Source organism: Arachis duranensis, chromosome 7, assembly GCF_000817695.3.
Source record: "Arachis duranensis cultivar V14167 chromosome 7, aradu.V14167.gnm2.J7QH, whole genome shotgun sequence".
In the NCBI taxonomy this organism is placed as follows: Eukaryota; Viridiplantae; Streptophyta; class Magnoliopsida; order Fabales; family Fabaceae; genus Arachis; species Arachis duranensis.
Genome location: NC_029778.3, coordinates 22,892,807 through 22,911,331, shown reverse-complemented (window position 1 = coordinate 22,911,331; position 18,525 = coordinate 22,892,807). Strand labels below are relative to the sequence as shown.

The window sequence follows — 18,525 nt, the reverse complement described above, 5'->3', positions numbered from 1 at the left end:
AATTTAAATTTAAAGTCCCATAACTTTGATTTAATTTCTTTTGGTAAAATAATTTTTTAAAAATAAAATCATAATTAAGTATAATAATTCACAAATAATTCATTATCTAATTTTTAAAAAAATTCAAGATGTTACACATGACAGCTCTAAAATTGTTTCCGTTGCGCTCAACAAGGTTCCTAATTTTTTCATTGCATTCTCATTCTGCGGTTAAATTTCAATTTTATCTGTTTTGGTATTTAAAAACAACATTTACTGTTTCTAATAGGATTTTCGGCTGAAGGTGAATGCGTGGCAGTTAAATAGAAACTTGAGTAATCTTAAGTAAAGAATGTTCGACGAGTGAGTCCTATTTTATTCTTTTTCTTTATCATAGAGAAAAAAGAGGAAAGAAAAGATGAAAGACAATGGAACTCTAGAGAAGATGAACACTGTTTTTTTTTTTAGTTTTTCATATATGTTTTTGTTTTATTTTTAAAGTTTAAAAATATAAAATTAAAGTTAGTTGAATTTTAAAATTTGATTAATCTAAAAAATATAATTTTTGTCTAACATGAAAAAATATGTGTCGTTATGTATTAATTTATTATCGTACCGAAATAAACACCTTTAATACATTTATTTAGGTTGGTGCTCTTTATGTTTTTCTTTATTATTATATAATTTTTATTTTATGAAACTTTATTATTTCCTGTTTTCCTTTTTATAATATATATAAATTACGGTTACATATATTAGTTCATGAATAATATTTGATAAATATTCAAACCATTTATCGATAAGAAATAATAGAAGTGACAAATCAACTCTATTAATTATGTGGCATTGACTAAGCTTTTCCAAGTAATTAAAGATTCTTTCAATTTATTGTAGTCAAAATTGATATAAAGAACGTTTCTTGTACAATATCTGTTACTCTATTTTTCTATGCAAAATTATTATTTAAGTAATAATTAGTATATATTTTACTTCTAAAAGGATTGAAAATTATTTTACTGTTGTTTCTATTCATTAATTAAGAGTTGTTTAGTAACGTTATATTTATATTATTTTTATTACAACAAATTTTTAATATAAATTATACATTTGAAACTTAAAGGTTAGACATTGAAAAGAATATTATACTTTTCCTAACTTATAATGTCACGATTACCAATTGAGATATATAACAACCAGAATAAAGTGACAATTAAATTTATAAAAATTTATATTTTGAACAGTTTAATTTTTTAAAAAAATATTAATAAAATTTTTAAAAAATTAGAATAACAAGATAAATTAATTTAAATTAAAATTTTTTATTATAATATAAATACTAATTTAAAAATAATATATCTACAACTGTTAATATTTATATTATGTTTACATTTATTATTTTATAAAATTTTACTGATATTTTTTTTATTTCTTTTAAAAACTAAACTCTTCAAAATATAAATTTTTAGAAATTTAATTGTCATTTTATTCTAACTACAGTTATGAATATACGTATAAGTCAAAAATAACATTTGCATCGTAACAAGCCTGCTGCCTGCAAAACGATAATTTAACTTGATGACCAAATTACCCAATATATATACTGCCAAAATGAGAATATTTTTTTAATAGATTTAGTTAATTTGTGTTTTTGAAATACATTCTAATAATTTGATGATAGAAATTTTCCAAGCTTTTTTTATGTATTAAATATATTAAAAATATAAAAATAAATATTTTTTCAATAACTTTTAATAAAATATTTTTTATAGTACTCTAAAACTTTGTACTTAGGAAATATGTTAGGATAATACTTTAAAGTAAAATCATAAACCATGATATCATCATGGTCAAACTTGATAATTAATTCGCTGTATTTTTTTCTGGGGACTCATTAATTCACTGTATAATATCACAATGTTGTCGGATTTTTTATTTTAATAAATATAATAATTATTGAAATAAATAATTTAAAAAATATTTATTTTTATATATTTTATTTACCGTATAAACGAGATAGGTGTTATTTTGTTTACATTGTAAACAAGATATATACATTTATAAATAATTTAATATAATTTTTGAAAATAATAAAAAATATTAATACTTTTAATTTGACCAAACTCTTAAAAATGAAATATTTCAAATAATAAAAAAATAAACCGTTCATTTTAAATAAGAAGGAAGCTGGATCAGTCCATTTAAAATAATAACGTTAACACGTTCATAAATGTACCGTTTAAGTGTTCACTATTAACACTGTTATTTTGGATTGGTTAAAATGGCAGTCCATCTTTCCTATTATTTAAAATAGACGATTTATCTTTTTTATTATTTGAAACATTTTATTTTTAAGAGCTTAGTCAAATTAAAAATATTAATATTTTTTATTATTTTTAAAAATTATATTTAATTATTTATAAATACATATATCTCGTTTACAGTGTAAACGAGATAAGAGAATGATATTTATTTTAGTAAATATTTTTTAAATTATTTATTTCAGTAATTATTATATTTAATTTATTCAAGAAAATTAAATAACTGAGACAACATTATAATTATTCTAGAAAAGATTGCTGCTTGGCATTTTTTAACTATACAATTACCTTTTTTATGAGATAAATTGTTATATATGATGGGAGGGAAATATATAATAACCACATAATATGCACACTCTATAAATAAATGAAGAATAAGGGCGATTCCCAAAGTAACTACTAACTAGAAATTCCTCTTCTCAGGTACCTTGATTTCTTAACCAGTTTAGATTTTAGCTTATGTAGTGTATGTGTGTATAGCCCTTAATTAATTTTGTGTCCCCAAATAATTTTCTTGTTATTTTTTTTCCAGGTCCAAAAAAGATATGGAGAACACTGAAATGGAAAATAATGTGGTTGGAGCTACAACTGGGAACGAGCGATTGAGTGATCAAACCAATCCAAAACACTATAAAAATGTGCACACTATTATTGGAGATTGTGGCCATGGTGACACTAATTCTTCTTATCCCCAATTTTCCAAGGGTATTAGTGTTTGCAACCCTAATATGAGGAACCCTAATAATGGTCCAGATGATCAGCTAGTCCAATTTGCTGAACTCATTTTAGGACCTAATAAGTTTGATCCAAACATGGATCCTAAGAAAATCAACAAGTAAGTTATGTTATTCGTAATTTCTTGTATATAGAAGTGTTACATAAGCTAGTATTAAAAATAAGGGGAAAATAATTAGCTAGAAAAGTGTTTGTTGCATGTGCTTAATTATTAATTTTAATTTCTTTTATCTCTTTGCATTTTTTCTCTACAGAATGATCTCGAATCGGCTCTCTGCACAGAGATCTAGACAAAGGAAAGTTCGATATCTACTCAATTTAGAAGAGCAAATGAAAATTTTTCAGGTTATGATGATTTCCCTAATATAAATCAAGTTGTTATTGTTAACACACACTTAAATTATTAAGAACACACTTTTTCTTTTAATGGACACATACAAATTTTTCGTAGTTTGATGGTATATACTAAAATTTGTTATATATCTAAAATTTTATTTCTAGTAATATTTAATTACTTTTTTATATTTGTAATTGTAGTTGTACAAAGTTTGAGATGATAAAAGGATAAATAAAAAATTTTATTTATGTATATAATAATACATGATTAAATATACTATTTATCTAAAAATATTTTACCCCTATATATCTATATATTGTCTATATATACGAGCATAATTGAACTTAGTCAAAGCAATAGAAATAAAATTAAATATTAAATATCATAAACATAATATAAATCAAAGATATCACAGTGTAACAATCACAACATATTTGCAACAGCTATTTTCAGCTTTAGTGGCAGTTTTTAATTGATGCCAAACAGTTGGATTGTCGTGGCCCACCACACAATGTCCTATGTGGCTAAATATTTTAACACCAATTTTTAGCAACCATTGAAATAACTGTTGCCAAATGAGGAAAACACATTTGCGACATTATAACATCTGTTATTTGCAGCCCAAGTCAGAATGAAAATTGTATTGTCTGTTTGATCTGTTGCAATTTGAGATGCGAGTTTTTTTAAAATATTTTATCGGTTAGTACAGCTACATTAAATAAATATTCCAAAGCTATCTTCTATATCATGGTATTTTGAGGCTAAAGCATCAAATCACTACTATAATTGTCATAAATTAATAGACAACGATAATTTTTAAGTAACCATCGTCCTTAAGACGCAGGAAAAGGGATTTGCGATAATTTTTAACAACGGTGCATAATTACCGCTAAACGGGAAATCAATTGCAGCAGTTTTGTAACTGCTGCTATTTGCTTAATTGGTTTCAACAAATAAAATTATAGCGATTTAATTTGATTAATTTCTTCTAGAGGTGGCAAACAGGCTGAAACCTATTGGCCCGACCCGCATAACCCGCCAAAAAGGTGAGTTGGGTTAAAAATTTGAAGCTACCAAACTTAAAAAGTCCGCTTAACCCGCACCGCCTAATCCGTGGGCTTTGGCGGGGCGGGCTTCCGCAACAGACCAAGTCTTGTTTTTTGTCAGGGCTGTTTTTTTTTTTACAAATTTCTATGATGTTATTGATCTACAAGAGAATGAAGATGATAATTGAAGATGTTCTAAGTTATATTTTAGATTATGTTTTATGTTTGATTGATTATAAACTTGAAGATGTTTAATTACATGTTTTGGACAATGTTTCGCTTTCGACACTGTTGGTTTTATTATTTTGTTTCAAAAAACTTAGTTTATGATTATGTTTATTACATATTTATAATTATAAAAATTTTAATATTTGTAAATTTAGAAATTATAATTTTTTATGCCTTTAAAAATTATGAATTTATTGAAATGGTTTTGAAACTATATATATTATTTAATATTATAAAANTGACCCGCCAGCCCGCTATTAGGCAGGACAGGAAAAGAATTCAGGACTGCCTCACTGCCATTTTGGCAGGTGGAGCAGACTTTCTCGTTTGCCACCCCTAATTTTTTCTATCCATTTCTATCTAAATTTTATCTTTTAATTTTTTCGATAATACTTCTCAATTTTATTTAATTCCCTAAAGTTATTTCAATATTCATTTTGTTTCACTATGCATGTGTAGGAGAAAGTAACAATTCTCCGTACACAAATTACATCCTACACAAATCAAAAACAGCTTTTGATGTCGGAGCAGACGATGTTGCGCCAGAAATTAGAAGCCATTGAGAAAGAAAAATCACTTAGAAATGGTAATTATACGAGCAAGAATAACACAAGTATACATTTTCACTTTGAAACTGCTCATTTTATTTTAAAATTAACTACTGTTCTTATTATTTGTTAACTAGATTTTTGATACTAATATAACAGATTGATTTAAGTTGTGTCTAGTAATTTGATCTACTTGTTATATATTAGCATATACATAGCTTTATGATAACATATTTTTTCAGCTGAAACTGAAAAAAAGAATGCGGAATTGAAGATTCTGAAGGAACTTCGAATGAAGAACGAGTTGGAAGAGCTGTTTGGAGTACCAATTTTCAATTGGGATGCTATTCGACATCCAATATCAAGTCGTCCCAACTTAGGTCAAGGTATGTGTCTATATATATATATTAGAAAATGAATTTCTAAAAATAATATTTTTGTTACTTTAGGTACGAATTAGATTTATAGACAATTAAATTATGATGTATTAAAACAAAATTATTACAAATTGTGCACACCAATATTTAAAGGTTTACAGTTCACAATTTTCATCTATGTGGAACTAAATTTAAAACACAAACATACAACATACAACATTTCTTCGTATATTTCAAAGCTAGAAAAACCTAGAAGAACTAAGAAAAGTTGAGAAATAATTTACATTAGATAATATTCCAAAGGATATAATAGTTGGACAATATCTACAAGTCTGTAAAATATTCTGAGTAAATAATTATTTCTAATTATAAAAAATTCGAGCGTTGACAAATTTAACAATAGAAGATTTAAACTAATGACTATCAAAGATTGACTTCGTCTGACAATACTGATCAAACGTTAAATTATGCTCTAACGGAGTTAGTGATGTATCCTATGTGACAGGTTACTTACCAGCTTGGAATCCCTAATATTGAATTGATTAAGTGAAAACAACATTAAAATGTAAACAAAACTCAATTAAAACCCAACCCTATTCAGCTTTTTTTCAAACAGTCTCCAAAAGTGGTGGCCTTCCAATTTTACATGACGGAGAATGAAAGGTTTCTTCTGGTCCTACTAAAGCTCTCACTGCCACTAAAGATAAATGCATCCTTAAAATTTTGAATTGTTTGTCAGTTTTTATCATCCACTGCAACTTCACCCATTGAAGAGTTTGTTATGCCCATTAGTCTTAAAAGGTTAATTAGTGGGTGGGGATAAATTCAAGCACTACAAGAAAAATGTTGAGTACCGTCGAATTCATCAAATATATTCAATGGTATAAATCAGTATAAACCTCGCCGGTAAATATTTACCGTCGGATTTTTTTTGTCCAACTTACCGTCTATTTTTTTGACGGAATATGTTAACAATGAAATGGATCCTGGTCGATGGTATTGTCAGAATAATCCGATGGTAACATTCGGCACCACTTCATTCGCTTTTCCCACCATATCACTCGGATTCATCTAACGTTATTTCCGGCGAAAAACTTATTTAAAATTTTTTTAAAAAAATATTACCGTCAGAATAGTCCGACAGTAATTCCAACGAGTAGCATTCTTTTTTATTTAAATTTTATTTTTCCGTCCATTTCTAGTGTACCCTGATAATTAACAATTAAAATAGTGCTTCAAACCTGATGCAAATTACAAAAAACTTAAATTACAAATAGCGAATGATGGTAACTAAAATATTTGAAACAATGCTAACTATATTATATTTACAGAATTATGTTTACATTCACTGAAACATATATTACAAATATGCAAAGTTTCATAAAGAAATACATATCACAAAACTATGTTTACATTAACACTAATCAGATTCATCTTCTTCTTCCTCTGATTCACCATTCTCCTCTTCCAATGTAGTTTTCTGATTATCATCGAACTCATCTTCCTCTTCTTCGTCACCATTGATCCCGTCTTCTTCTTAAAGATCATCATCTTCTAGTGGAAGTGCACTGACATCTAGTCCAAGATGAATGATGTCATCAGCCATAACAGTAGATCAAAAGGAGATTGGACTAGGTGATTTCAAACAAGCATTAATCGAGCATGCAATCTCCTTATTATTGTGTAGTTTCCAGCATAGAAAGGATTCCCTCTTATAAATCTATTTCAGTGAAATTAAGTCCAACATAAAATAATAAATTTAAACTTAAATATGGTTATAAAAAATCAACATCAACTTCATGCAAAGCAAGCCAAGATGCACACTTCAAGCTCTCCTCCAAAAGAACTGTGAACTAAAAAAGATAAAGTACCAAAATCTTGGAATTTTTTATTTTAATAAATATAATAATTACTAAATTAAATAATTTTAAAATTTATTACCGAAATCCGTCACCCTCTCTTATCTCGTTTATACTGTGAACAAGATAATTTTACACATATCTCGTTTATAGTGTAAACAAGATAAGACACGTGGACGTGACACATATATATCTTGTTTATAGTGTAAACGAGATACAGTGAGACAATTTTCCAATAGCTATAAAAAGATGTCTAACCGTTGGCATTCTCCATATTAATTTCATATCTTCTTCTATCCCCTTTTTCTCATAAAAAAAAGACAACAATGGCTAGTAATAGCATATACATAGTTGTGTGTGTTTATCCCAATTGTCGTATAAGAAATGGCAACAATGGGGTGATATTTGAGTGTGACAATCTGATTCTATTGCACACTCAACATGTGAGTTCATTGTACGAGTTGAAGAGTTTGATATTGAACAACCTTGGTGGCACAAAAACGAGGGAAGTCGGAAGGATGGGTATAGGTTACTGGCACTGTTGGATAATGGCGTTTTTCGGTTTCGACTATTTCAGCTTCTAGGAGACGAGCATGTGTGACTCATGTTCGACATCCATGGGAGAATCATGGCGGAGCAAGTGATGGAGCTTTCTACTGAGGTTGGAGATGTTGGTGGTGGTGGTTCTGTATACTCGACCTATGTACAGGACGACCGACCTCTCGCACCACCACCCTTTCATGTCACCATTCCAGTGGAGGACATGGAGGTGGGTGAGGAAGACACTGATGAGGAGTACGTTGCCGATAGTGGCGGCAGTGATTCTTCTGAGGGGGTGATGAGGAGGAGTATGTACTGAAGACGCCCACCGAGGCAGCTGTGCACTATGTTTTGCCTCCCCCCACCCAATTCCGGCGCTATCAGACGTACCAAGTCACTATCATACGTTAGATCTGGATGCCATGCATGAGAGAACTCCATTTTCCAACATGGGAGAGGAAGATTACAACTTAGAAAGTGGTGTAGAGTTTCGGGTTGGCTACAGATTTAAATGCTGAGATGCAGTGATACAGGGTGTGAAGAACTACATTATTCGCCGGAGTGCTGAATACCAGGTGATCAAATCAGACCGATTAAAGTACCATGTGCAATGCCGCCAATATACAAATGGCTATCCACGGAGTCTCCGTGTTGCCCTTCGATAAAACCTTGGATACTGGTGAGTTCAAGTTTAACTGAGGTGTACTTACTCATTTATGGTTGCCATATATTAAGTACTTTTGAACCATGACGCCTAAACATGGTTGTCTTATTTCGTCAGGGAGGTCCAGAGGGTTGGTAGAGCACACACTTGTTTATCACCCACCATGTCCCAAGACCATCGACAGCTGGGTAACAGTCTCATCTGCAAGGTCATCTTATCGTTGATACAGTCCAACCCCTCCGTCAGCATCCCTGTCCTACAAGGTGTGGTTCGACAGAGCTATCACTTCAAACTCTCCTATAGAAAGGTGTGGATGCCGAACCAGAAAGCAATTGCTCAGATCTACGGGGATTGGGAAGAGTCATACAACAAGGAGCCGAAACTACTTCAGGTACTGCAGAGTTGTTTCTTGGGAACTATTTGTGAGCTACGGGCAGTACCATACTACGATGGGAACCTTATAGTACGTATAACACCCTAATTACCCTAAGCCTTACCTCATGCCGTAAAGCAAAGGTTAATCAAAGGTTACGACAATTCTAAGGCTTATACAATAATATATATATATATATATAAGAAAATAGTAATTCTAGAATTCCAATGAAGGAATAAGCTCAAAAACAGAGATACAAAAGTGCAGAATAATGGTATCCCTCAAGCCTCCTTGGTACTTAATGCATTTTCAACTCTCATAGGACTCCGAGGCACCTTGACACACCCTAGAAAACCTACAGAGTTCCTCAATCCAACTTGTGTAATCGGCCACAGACAACGAGCCTTGCTTTAGCTACATAAGCTCTAACTCCTTAGCTTCTCTCACCGACTTTGGAAAATACTTCCTATCTAACGCCGTTCGAAACACGTCCCAAGGAATCTCTACATTCGGAAGTCTTAGCAACTGGCACTCTCATTGCCACTAATGTGGTGCCTCTCAAAATAGTTGATAGGTTACAAACTCTACATATTGGTTAGCCAGGACATGCTGAGTCTGCAAGGCACGCTCTATAGCTCAGAACTAGTTGTCCGGTACGGTAGGGTTAGTTGACCCTCTAAAAGTTGGTGGATGAACTTTCAAAAATGAAGCCAAAGTCATTGGAGCACCTCCCAAGTCATTACCGTCTCCTTCTTCATTCCCATTTCCATCCCCATTTCTGTTTCTGTTTCCCGCCGGTTGACCCAATCTCTGTATAGCTTGTAAAATCGCAGCAGTATTCGCTTTCATAGTCTTAGCCAGGTTGGCCATCGCCGCCATAAACTCGACATGGTTGTCAGCCGGTCGGTCATTCTCAGTTTCTCCCCGTGTACGAGTATGACCTCGTCTGCGAGTAGCCATTAAGGTTCCTGTCTACACCAAACAGTCGATATCAAGGTGATCAGTCTCAATATCAAAAGCCTAGTGCTTCAATGATCCCAAAAAGGTACTCACAAACAAGCATGCTATGAAATATCAAGCAAATAACCTAAATAGCATGAAAGAAAGAGACACAAAGTATGCAATGTAGCACAATCGGTCCATCGCTCAGGCTTATGGGGACGAACTGCTCTAATACCACTAAATGTAACACTCTAATTACCCTAAGTCTTACCTCATGCAGTAAAGCAAAGGTTAATCAAAGGTTACAACAATTCTATGGCTTCACACGAAGTTACAAACTTAAGGAACAAGATATAGATACAAGATAAGAGAACATAAATAGATATATGAGTATAATAATCATAAGGAACTAGCTTCAGCGCGCTGAGCTTAGGCCGACTAGTTATGTACAGACATAACAGAGTTTTGAAAATAAAACTAGCATATACAATATATCTCTCTCAAAGAAAGCCTTTAAGGAAAATATAAATACAAAAGTGATAGTACTAAGCAAAATATCCAAATGACTCCAAAATGGGATAAAGATCCTCCGCTTTGTCACCATCAAGTAACTCACCGAAGTGGGTTACGACTTGCATCTGTAAAATAACAACACAATATGGTATAAGAATCAGAGGTTCTTGGTATGGTAACAGTACTCAGTAATATAAGATGTAAGATTCCGTGATGCTAGAGGCAATCCTAGAACTTCACATCGAGCATAAGATTCAAACTTAAAGCATAACTAAATTTAAAACCAAAACTTTAAAACCATAAATAAATCAGGGTATTCTATCTTAAGAAATCTCTAAACTAACATTTACACCACTATCCCAAAACCTTCGCCAGCCTAACCGTCATACGATTTCATTGTCACCGCCTACCAAACCTCCTCAATCCCAGTAGAAAACAAAAGTAATTCATACAAGTAAAGCACAAGTAATTATCATATATAGCAAGTAAACCAAGAAGCAATTAAACATGTTATACAATTAGGCAAACAATGCAAAGCAAACAAACATATAGAATATGCACATGATGAATGCATGTCCTAAGTGGCTCGTGATATCACTTATCAGCCTATAAATGCCAACCCGACACATCCTTCCGAATGTAGCCATTCTGCCATGCCAGGGATATAGGCCTTGCACACTCATGCAGCAGAAAAATCTGCCACGCCAGAGATATAGGCCCTACACACTCATGCAGCAGAGAAGGTTATGTGAGTGGGATACCACCCCAGCCCTCACATCTCAACGTAAGCGGGATTAACCACCGTCCTTACGCCGGCGCAACGACCTTAACAAGTGGGAGACCGCCACAGCCCTTGCCTGAGGCGCATAGCGACTCAACAGTCTCAGCATAAAACAATGTATCAATGGTTTTCAGAATTCATTCTCAATACTCAGTAAAGTCATATTTCTACTCCAAGTCTTAAACTCATCTCAACCACCATTAATCCGGAATTTCACAACTCTCACATTTATCATTATTACAGTATCCCGCCATTTCTCTTGACTAATCCATCCTTAATACTCTAAAAATCTAAGTCTCTATCTTCTAAATTCATATAGAAATTCACCTAGTTAAGTCTTTAACTCATCTTTAGTAGTATAATGGCCTAAGCACTAGATAGTATTCTTAAATAACGTTTGAAGTATGTTTGGAAAGCTAGAGAACCTTTGGAAATGAAGAAAAATAGTTTTCTAGATAAACAGGGGTCTCGCGTACGCAAGCCTTTGTCTCGCGTACGCATGCAGTCAAAATATGGGTGGTCACATATGCAATCACCTGCTCGCGTACGCGAGTGTCCCAACCCGACTGAGTTGCTCGCGTTGCGTGTTAAAGTTCGCGTACGCAAGGGTTAAAATTCTAATAGCTCGCATACGCATGCAGTGCCCGTGTACGCGTGATGCCCAACCCGATTGGAATGGCCATGTTGCGTGCATTGTGTCACGTACGCAACCCTCACCAGACTTGGAAAATTTTCAAATCTACAGAACTTCAGTTCAAATACCAAACTTTAAACGTTCATAGCTTCCTCTACGAAAAATTATTTTCCTCAAACTTTATATCAATTTAAAACTCTTAAAACAACCTTTAATTTAAAACAAGGATCATCAAATTTCAAGGTTTGAAGCTCAAGTTATGATCCTTCAAGGTTCACTAAAAACTGGTTTTTACCAATATTAGTTAGGTTTTCAAACTTCCAAAATTCACAACCAAACCAAATCAAAGCTTATTCAATTTCACCATAAAACACTACTAAATGCTATACTTTACCTTTCCATCACAATTCAACACCTATATAAAAAATTCAACATAACCAACTTTGACACAATCTCATTACTCATAAGCATCACGCATACTTCATCATAATTTCACATAATCACAATAATCCAATCTCAACATCAATCCACCATCCTCAACATACCTCAACATCAACAAACATCATAATTTATTATCATCATTCACCAAAATCATCACAATCATCGAAATTATCATACATCACAATTATCAACAATCAATTCTAAACCTATCATATGGTCCACTAGCATAAGTGTCCATAAATATTACATATTACATAGAGGAAACCGAAATCGTACCTTGGCCGATTCCCAATATGCACAATACCCAAAATTGAGTCCAAACCAAGCTTTCAACCAAAATCAAGCCACCAATCTCAATCCAAAGGCTTCCAAATATCCAAGGCAACTCCAACAAGCACCAATGCTCAAACTAACATCATATATTTCATAAAGATCAAAACCCAATACTCATAATATATCAATTCACAAGGATTTTTGAGAAACCTTACCTTATCCACTGAAATTTGGGATAGAACCCAACAATTCCTCACTAATGGTTAGTACCTAAACAACCAAAACACCAAATTTTACTCAAAACCAAACCTAAAATTTGAATAGCACAAGGACATAAAAATGGGCATAGATTCTTGAGATTCTTACCATTTTGGTTAGATGAAACTAACGGGCTCGGCATCCGCAAACGACACGCGAATCGGAGCACCGTAGCTCAAGATATGATCAATTGAAGTTCAATATGAGTAACCCTCTCTTCTCACTTCAGCAGATCCCACTCTCATGCAAGTGTTTAGTGAGTTGAAATGGGTGTGTTTGAGTGTTTATATATGTTGGGCTTGGGCCCAACTTGGGCCCGGTCTAACCCGTTAGTATTTTTAGCCCGTTTGGCCTAACTTTGGGCCAAACCTTTGAAATTAGTGCCCAATTTTCATTTCTAAATATTTTCCTAAGTTTTCTACTATTTTTATTATTATCACGCAGTACCGGATAGACTTAAGCCGGTACTGCCAGCTAACTTACCGGTATGCATTTTTACGCAATTTTCTGCAGAAAATTACATTTTCCAATTCAAAAAATTCTACTAAGTCCAAAAATTATATTTAAATTTCTTAATTAACATTCTAAATTTTTGAACATATTTTGGGCAATTAATTTAATCTAATTAAACTGTTAATTAGTCGCGGTTCTTACAGTACGCGACTGTAGCATGTTCAATAAAATATTTTAGGATTTTCCATCTTGTGTTGAGGATTTCAAGAATTACAAACCGTTTGTTTCTGTCGTTGGCACACATCTGTATGGCATATACGGTGGGGTGTTGCTTATAGTGGTGGCACAAGATGGCAACCGTAATATCTTGCCTATTGCTTTTGCCATTGTGGAGTCTGAGAGTACCGAGTCATGGTCATTCTTCCTTACTAATCTGAGATGCCATGTCTCCCCATAAGAATGTTTGCTAGTTATCTTTGACAGATCGCATGTCATCAAGGCTGCACTCAGTGCCGATGATAGTGGTTAGCATCCTCCTAGGGCGTTCCACACTTTATCAAACACATGGCCGCTAACTTCATGGCTCATTTTAAGTCAGCCAAGGGCAAGAGATACCTTATAAATGTCGCTTATAGTCCAAGCAAGACTGGGTATAAGTGGTACATGGATGCTTTTGGAGGAGTGTCCCTAGGGATGGCAGACTGGACTGGTCGTTTCAACAAAGAGATATGGCTGCAACACTGCGACAGTGGTAGGGGATTTGGTCACATGACTACAAATCTATCTGAGTGATCCAATGTAGTTCTCAAGGGTACACGATACTTGCCGATTTTTGCCATCGTGTGCATCACATATAAATGGTTACAAAAGTTATTCATCACAAAGGGCAGGGAGGCACAGTCACAGCTGGCTGCTGGAACCCGCTTCTCCAAGAGGCTAATAGTAGCCATTGAGAAGAACAAAGAAAGCATCCCAAAGATGCGTGTTACTCATTATGATAGGCGAGCTTCTGTATTTGTCGTGGAGGAGTTAGAGCCGTTCGAGGGTTGGTCACAAGGTTCCTTCCTTGTGTATCACGTACAAACGGTTACAGAGGTTGTTCTTCAGAAAGGACAGGGAGGCACAGTCACAGTTGGCTGTTGGAACCCGCTTCTCCCAGAGGCTAATGGCAGGCATTGAGAAGAACAGAGAAAACATTCCAAAGATGTGTGTTACTCATTGTGATAGGCGGGCTTCCGTGTTTGTCGTGGAGTAGTTAGAGCCGTTCGAGAGTTGGTTGCAAGGTTCCTTCCATGTTTGGCTTTCAGTGGGTATGTGTGACTGTGGCCTCTTTCAATCTCTCCACTACCCATGCCGCAGCTAGCATCAAGTGGACCCCGGTGTTCATCCAGTTTACAGATAGGAAGCAGTCTTTAAGGTGTACGAGATGGAGTTTTCACCGATACTGGATGAGTCCCTGTGGCCGGAGTGGGTTGGGACGATGCTCCATCCTAATCCACTCGTGCATTGGAAGGCTACTGGGAGACCCGTGTCTCCTAGATTCTGGAATGACATAGATGAGGTCAAGCGACAAGAGAAGCGGTGTGGCCTCTATAGGCAAGTCGGTGATACTAGAAGGGGTTGTCCTAATTAATGCACGGACGATGCTTAGTGTAGATAGTCCTTTTATGATGGTTTCATCCTTTTATTGTAGTGTTTTATTCTTATTATTGTTATTTTCTTTTATTGTACTTGTTATGTTATATTCTGGTTGGAATCGTATGTTCTAGTTGTTTCCTTTTATTATAGTTGTGTACTTCTATAAGACGTGTAGTTGAAAACAACAGTATCATAAAATTACTGCATATAAACAAAGCATATATATATATATATGTATATAAACATCAAGAATGTAATAAACAACAACAGTTTACAATACAACCTCTACTGAGTTTTATTTAAATTATAAAAACAACCACATTATAAAATTACTACATATAACCAAATGCAACATAACTATAATAAACTACTTATAGATAATAATAAACAACAACATTATACAATTACACATCAGCGGTGGTGGGGATCCTGATAGTGACGCCGGTGTCCGGTACCACAAGGTGGAGGCTGCGTCTGATGCTGAGGTCGGGTAGGTCAATGGTCTTCCATAGGCATGTGCTGCATAGTAAGATCCTGTGGAGGTGGTGGAGGAGGTGGGACATAGTACCCTTCGGGGTACGAAATTGTGGCATACTGATGTAACTGAGGCTGAGGGTGAGATAGTGGATCTTACGGAGGGGTAAATAGAGGTCGTGATGATGTCAGCAACATACCGTAGTCGTAAGACGGTGGGGTGGCATACTAGGCACCCGAACAAACCCCCGCCCCATATGATGATCCAGATGCAGGATATATCTGTGGCATCCACACCGAGGTATACGCGGGAGCAGATGGATGCTGATACTATCCGACATCCTACTCCCTCCCAGTCCAGAATGACTCTGCTAGGCACTGCATCGAGGCCGAGTCAGCAGTATGAAGCTGGAAGGTGTCGTCGAAGAAAATATCATCAACCATCTGCTCCTCCTTATGGTTGTTGGATGGCCCTACATCATGCCATCCGGGTGATGATGTGTCCCAGATGTCCCGATGTTGTGCCCCTCCTGAACCGGATACAAGTAACTAGTCTGACGGGGTTGACTGGGGCACATATGTTAATTGTAATAATTTAACTCTAAACTCAGAAAAGTAAAGATAAACAAGACTTCAGCGATACTTGTCTAGGTTGACTGGAGTGGCAGTCACATGCTGCTCTCTATTGAACTGCCGCTTCACCCGGTCAACCTGGTGAAATTGCACAACATTGAAGCAGACAAGGGAGACAACTGACATCCATGTCCCCCATTCTTCCTCCTCGACGAACCAAGGAGGGTACTAAGACAACACCCGGCACCTCCCAAAGTCCTCAAGAAGTGGGAGCCAACGCAGGTGGACCAAGTTATTCGACTAGTCCGTCATCAGATATCCTCCAATCAATAATATGATGTAGCATCTAACATACTGTCGGAGGGTCTTTGGATCGTCTACAGGGAGCATCTGGCAGACACGATCTCGCAGCCATACGAGCTTTAGCGTGAATGACTCCTTCTTCTGTGCCGCCTGTTGTGGAGCCACCGGAGTCTTGGCACCTAGCAGCCGCTCCATCAACTGCCACGTCTCCATCTGGTACCACCTACCGAAGTCACGGAAGTACCCCCAATAGGGTCTTCGTGGGCGCGTAGCCCTAGGTGGTACGCCACGTCCTACATGGTGATAGTAACCTCACCCCACGGGAGATGAAACGTGGGTCTCCAGATGCCATTGATTCACGGATGCCGTAATTAAGTCATTGTCGAATGTGAAATTCCTGAGAGGCACCATATCGCCAAATCCAGCCTCCCTCAGATACGAGATGATGGCGTCAGGTGAAGGAAGGTATAACTCACTTGCTGGAGCCGTAGAAGGTGAGGCGTCTGACGAAAAAATATATGTTCACAATGATGAATAAGTAATTTTAAACTTTTTTGGTTCTTTTAAATTTAACGGTCCTTGTAATATCACTAAATTTTTAAATAGATTTCTATATTTTTTTATTAAATTCCTACATTATTTTTAGTTTTGTAATTAGATCTTTTCAGTATAAAAAATATTAAAGTTAAATAAATACTTTTTTATAAATTATAGATATTTATAATTAAGAACATAATTAGATATTTAGTTACATACTTTTGAGAAAAATATTATTCTATTAGCTTTAATATATTTGATATAAAAAAATCTAATTAAAAGGGATATAATAACTAAATTAAAAATATAAAAAAACTAATTATAAATTTGATGAAACTAAAAGAAATAAAATAAAGTTTCAAACTAATAATTATGTAGTAACAACCTAACACAAGTGAAATAAAGGAGAGTTTCAAATTTCTACCAATGACATATTGTTAACTATACAAACTATATATTCTAGTTCTTGACGACTACTCTAACCATGGCTACACACATACATATATACATAAAATTTAACACAACAGAATTAACGGCAAAGTCAGCTCTCCCGCGCATAGTGCAAAGTCTCGTTCAGCCTATTGATGTCTTCATCATTACCAGCTGCGCGCGCCACCGTCGTATTTATCGATTATATGGTCATAAAGGGGTTAAAGAGATGATGAGAAAATGGTTGAAAAGTTCAAACTGGTGTCCGGTCAAACGCTGTCAACGAGTTGTATATATAATCGTTGCCCTCTCTTATCTCGTTTACACTGTGAACGAGATAAACTTCCACGTATTTCGTTTAGGATGTAAACGAGATATACACATATCTTATCTCGTTTAGACTTTAAACGAAATACATATAAAATTATTTCGTTCACAGTATAAATGAGATAAGAGAGGATGACGAATTTTAATAATAAATTTTAAAATTATTTAATTCAGTAATTATTATATTTATTTTATTTATTAAAATAAAAAATTCCAAAAGCTTGAATTATATGGCCAATTTAACAATATCAACTTAATAAATATTAACAACAACAACGAGAGGTTTAATTTTAATTACAAATAAATGAAGAATTTTAAAAAAGATTAAAAATTAATAAGTAAGAAATAATGCTACTAAAAAAATAATATCAAAATCGGAATTAATAAATAAAATAAAATATAATTAAAATTAATTAAAATAAAAAAAATTGATTTAACTTGTTTGAATTGGCCGACGGAGGTGATCGTAATTGAGGGTAGTGATAACTCGACGGCTTGAATTGGCCGGTGAAAGTGGTGGTGTCGGCCTTAGGTAATGGCATGGCGGTGGACATATTTTTTTTTTCTTTAGAATCGGGCAACAAAATCTTAACCAAACATCCCAAAATTTCAAGTGATTTCGATTAGATATTTTGTCAATCAAAGTTTACGGGGTGTTTTGTTAAGTTTTTGGTGTGGTACACTATTTTGTATATTATATGCTGATAGAATTGTTTTCTTCCACATACATGAAATGAGGTAGTCTAAAACTAATAAACAATGCATTTATCATTATTTTCTTTAAAATTCCATATATATATCTATCTGTGTGTGTGTCGTTAGATAAAGGAACAGATGGAATTATCTCATATACAATGTCATGTTTTATACAAAACTCATTAATTAAAACGTTATATTCATATCAATTTTGTTATGCTTCTAATATGAATAAAAATGACAAAGGGA

The 18,525-nt window shown here is 34.2% G+C and overlaps 1 protein-coding gene across 1 annotated transcript in view; it reads left to right on the top strand.

Annotated features, from left to right (window-relative positions):
* The first annotated feature begins 2,658 nt into the window (after positions 1-2,658).
* The window catches only part of LOC107458287 (basic leucine zipper 34-like), a 16,578-nt gene continuing 711 nt past the window's right edge, over positions 2,659-18,525 (top strand). The window contains exons 1-5 of the mRNA XM_021126882.2: positions 2,659-2,720; positions 2,830-3,132; positions 3,287-3,377; positions 5,103-5,229; positions 5,434-5,577. Coding sequence (XP_020982541.1) covers positions 2,843-3,132; positions 3,287-3,377; positions 5,103-5,229; positions 5,434-5,577 — 652 coding nt within the window. The 5' untranslated portion in view covers positions 2,659-2,720; positions 2,830-2,842. The remainder of the gene's footprint in view (positions 2,721-2,829; positions 3,133-3,286; positions 3,378-5,102; positions 5,230-5,433; positions 5,578-18,525) is intronic.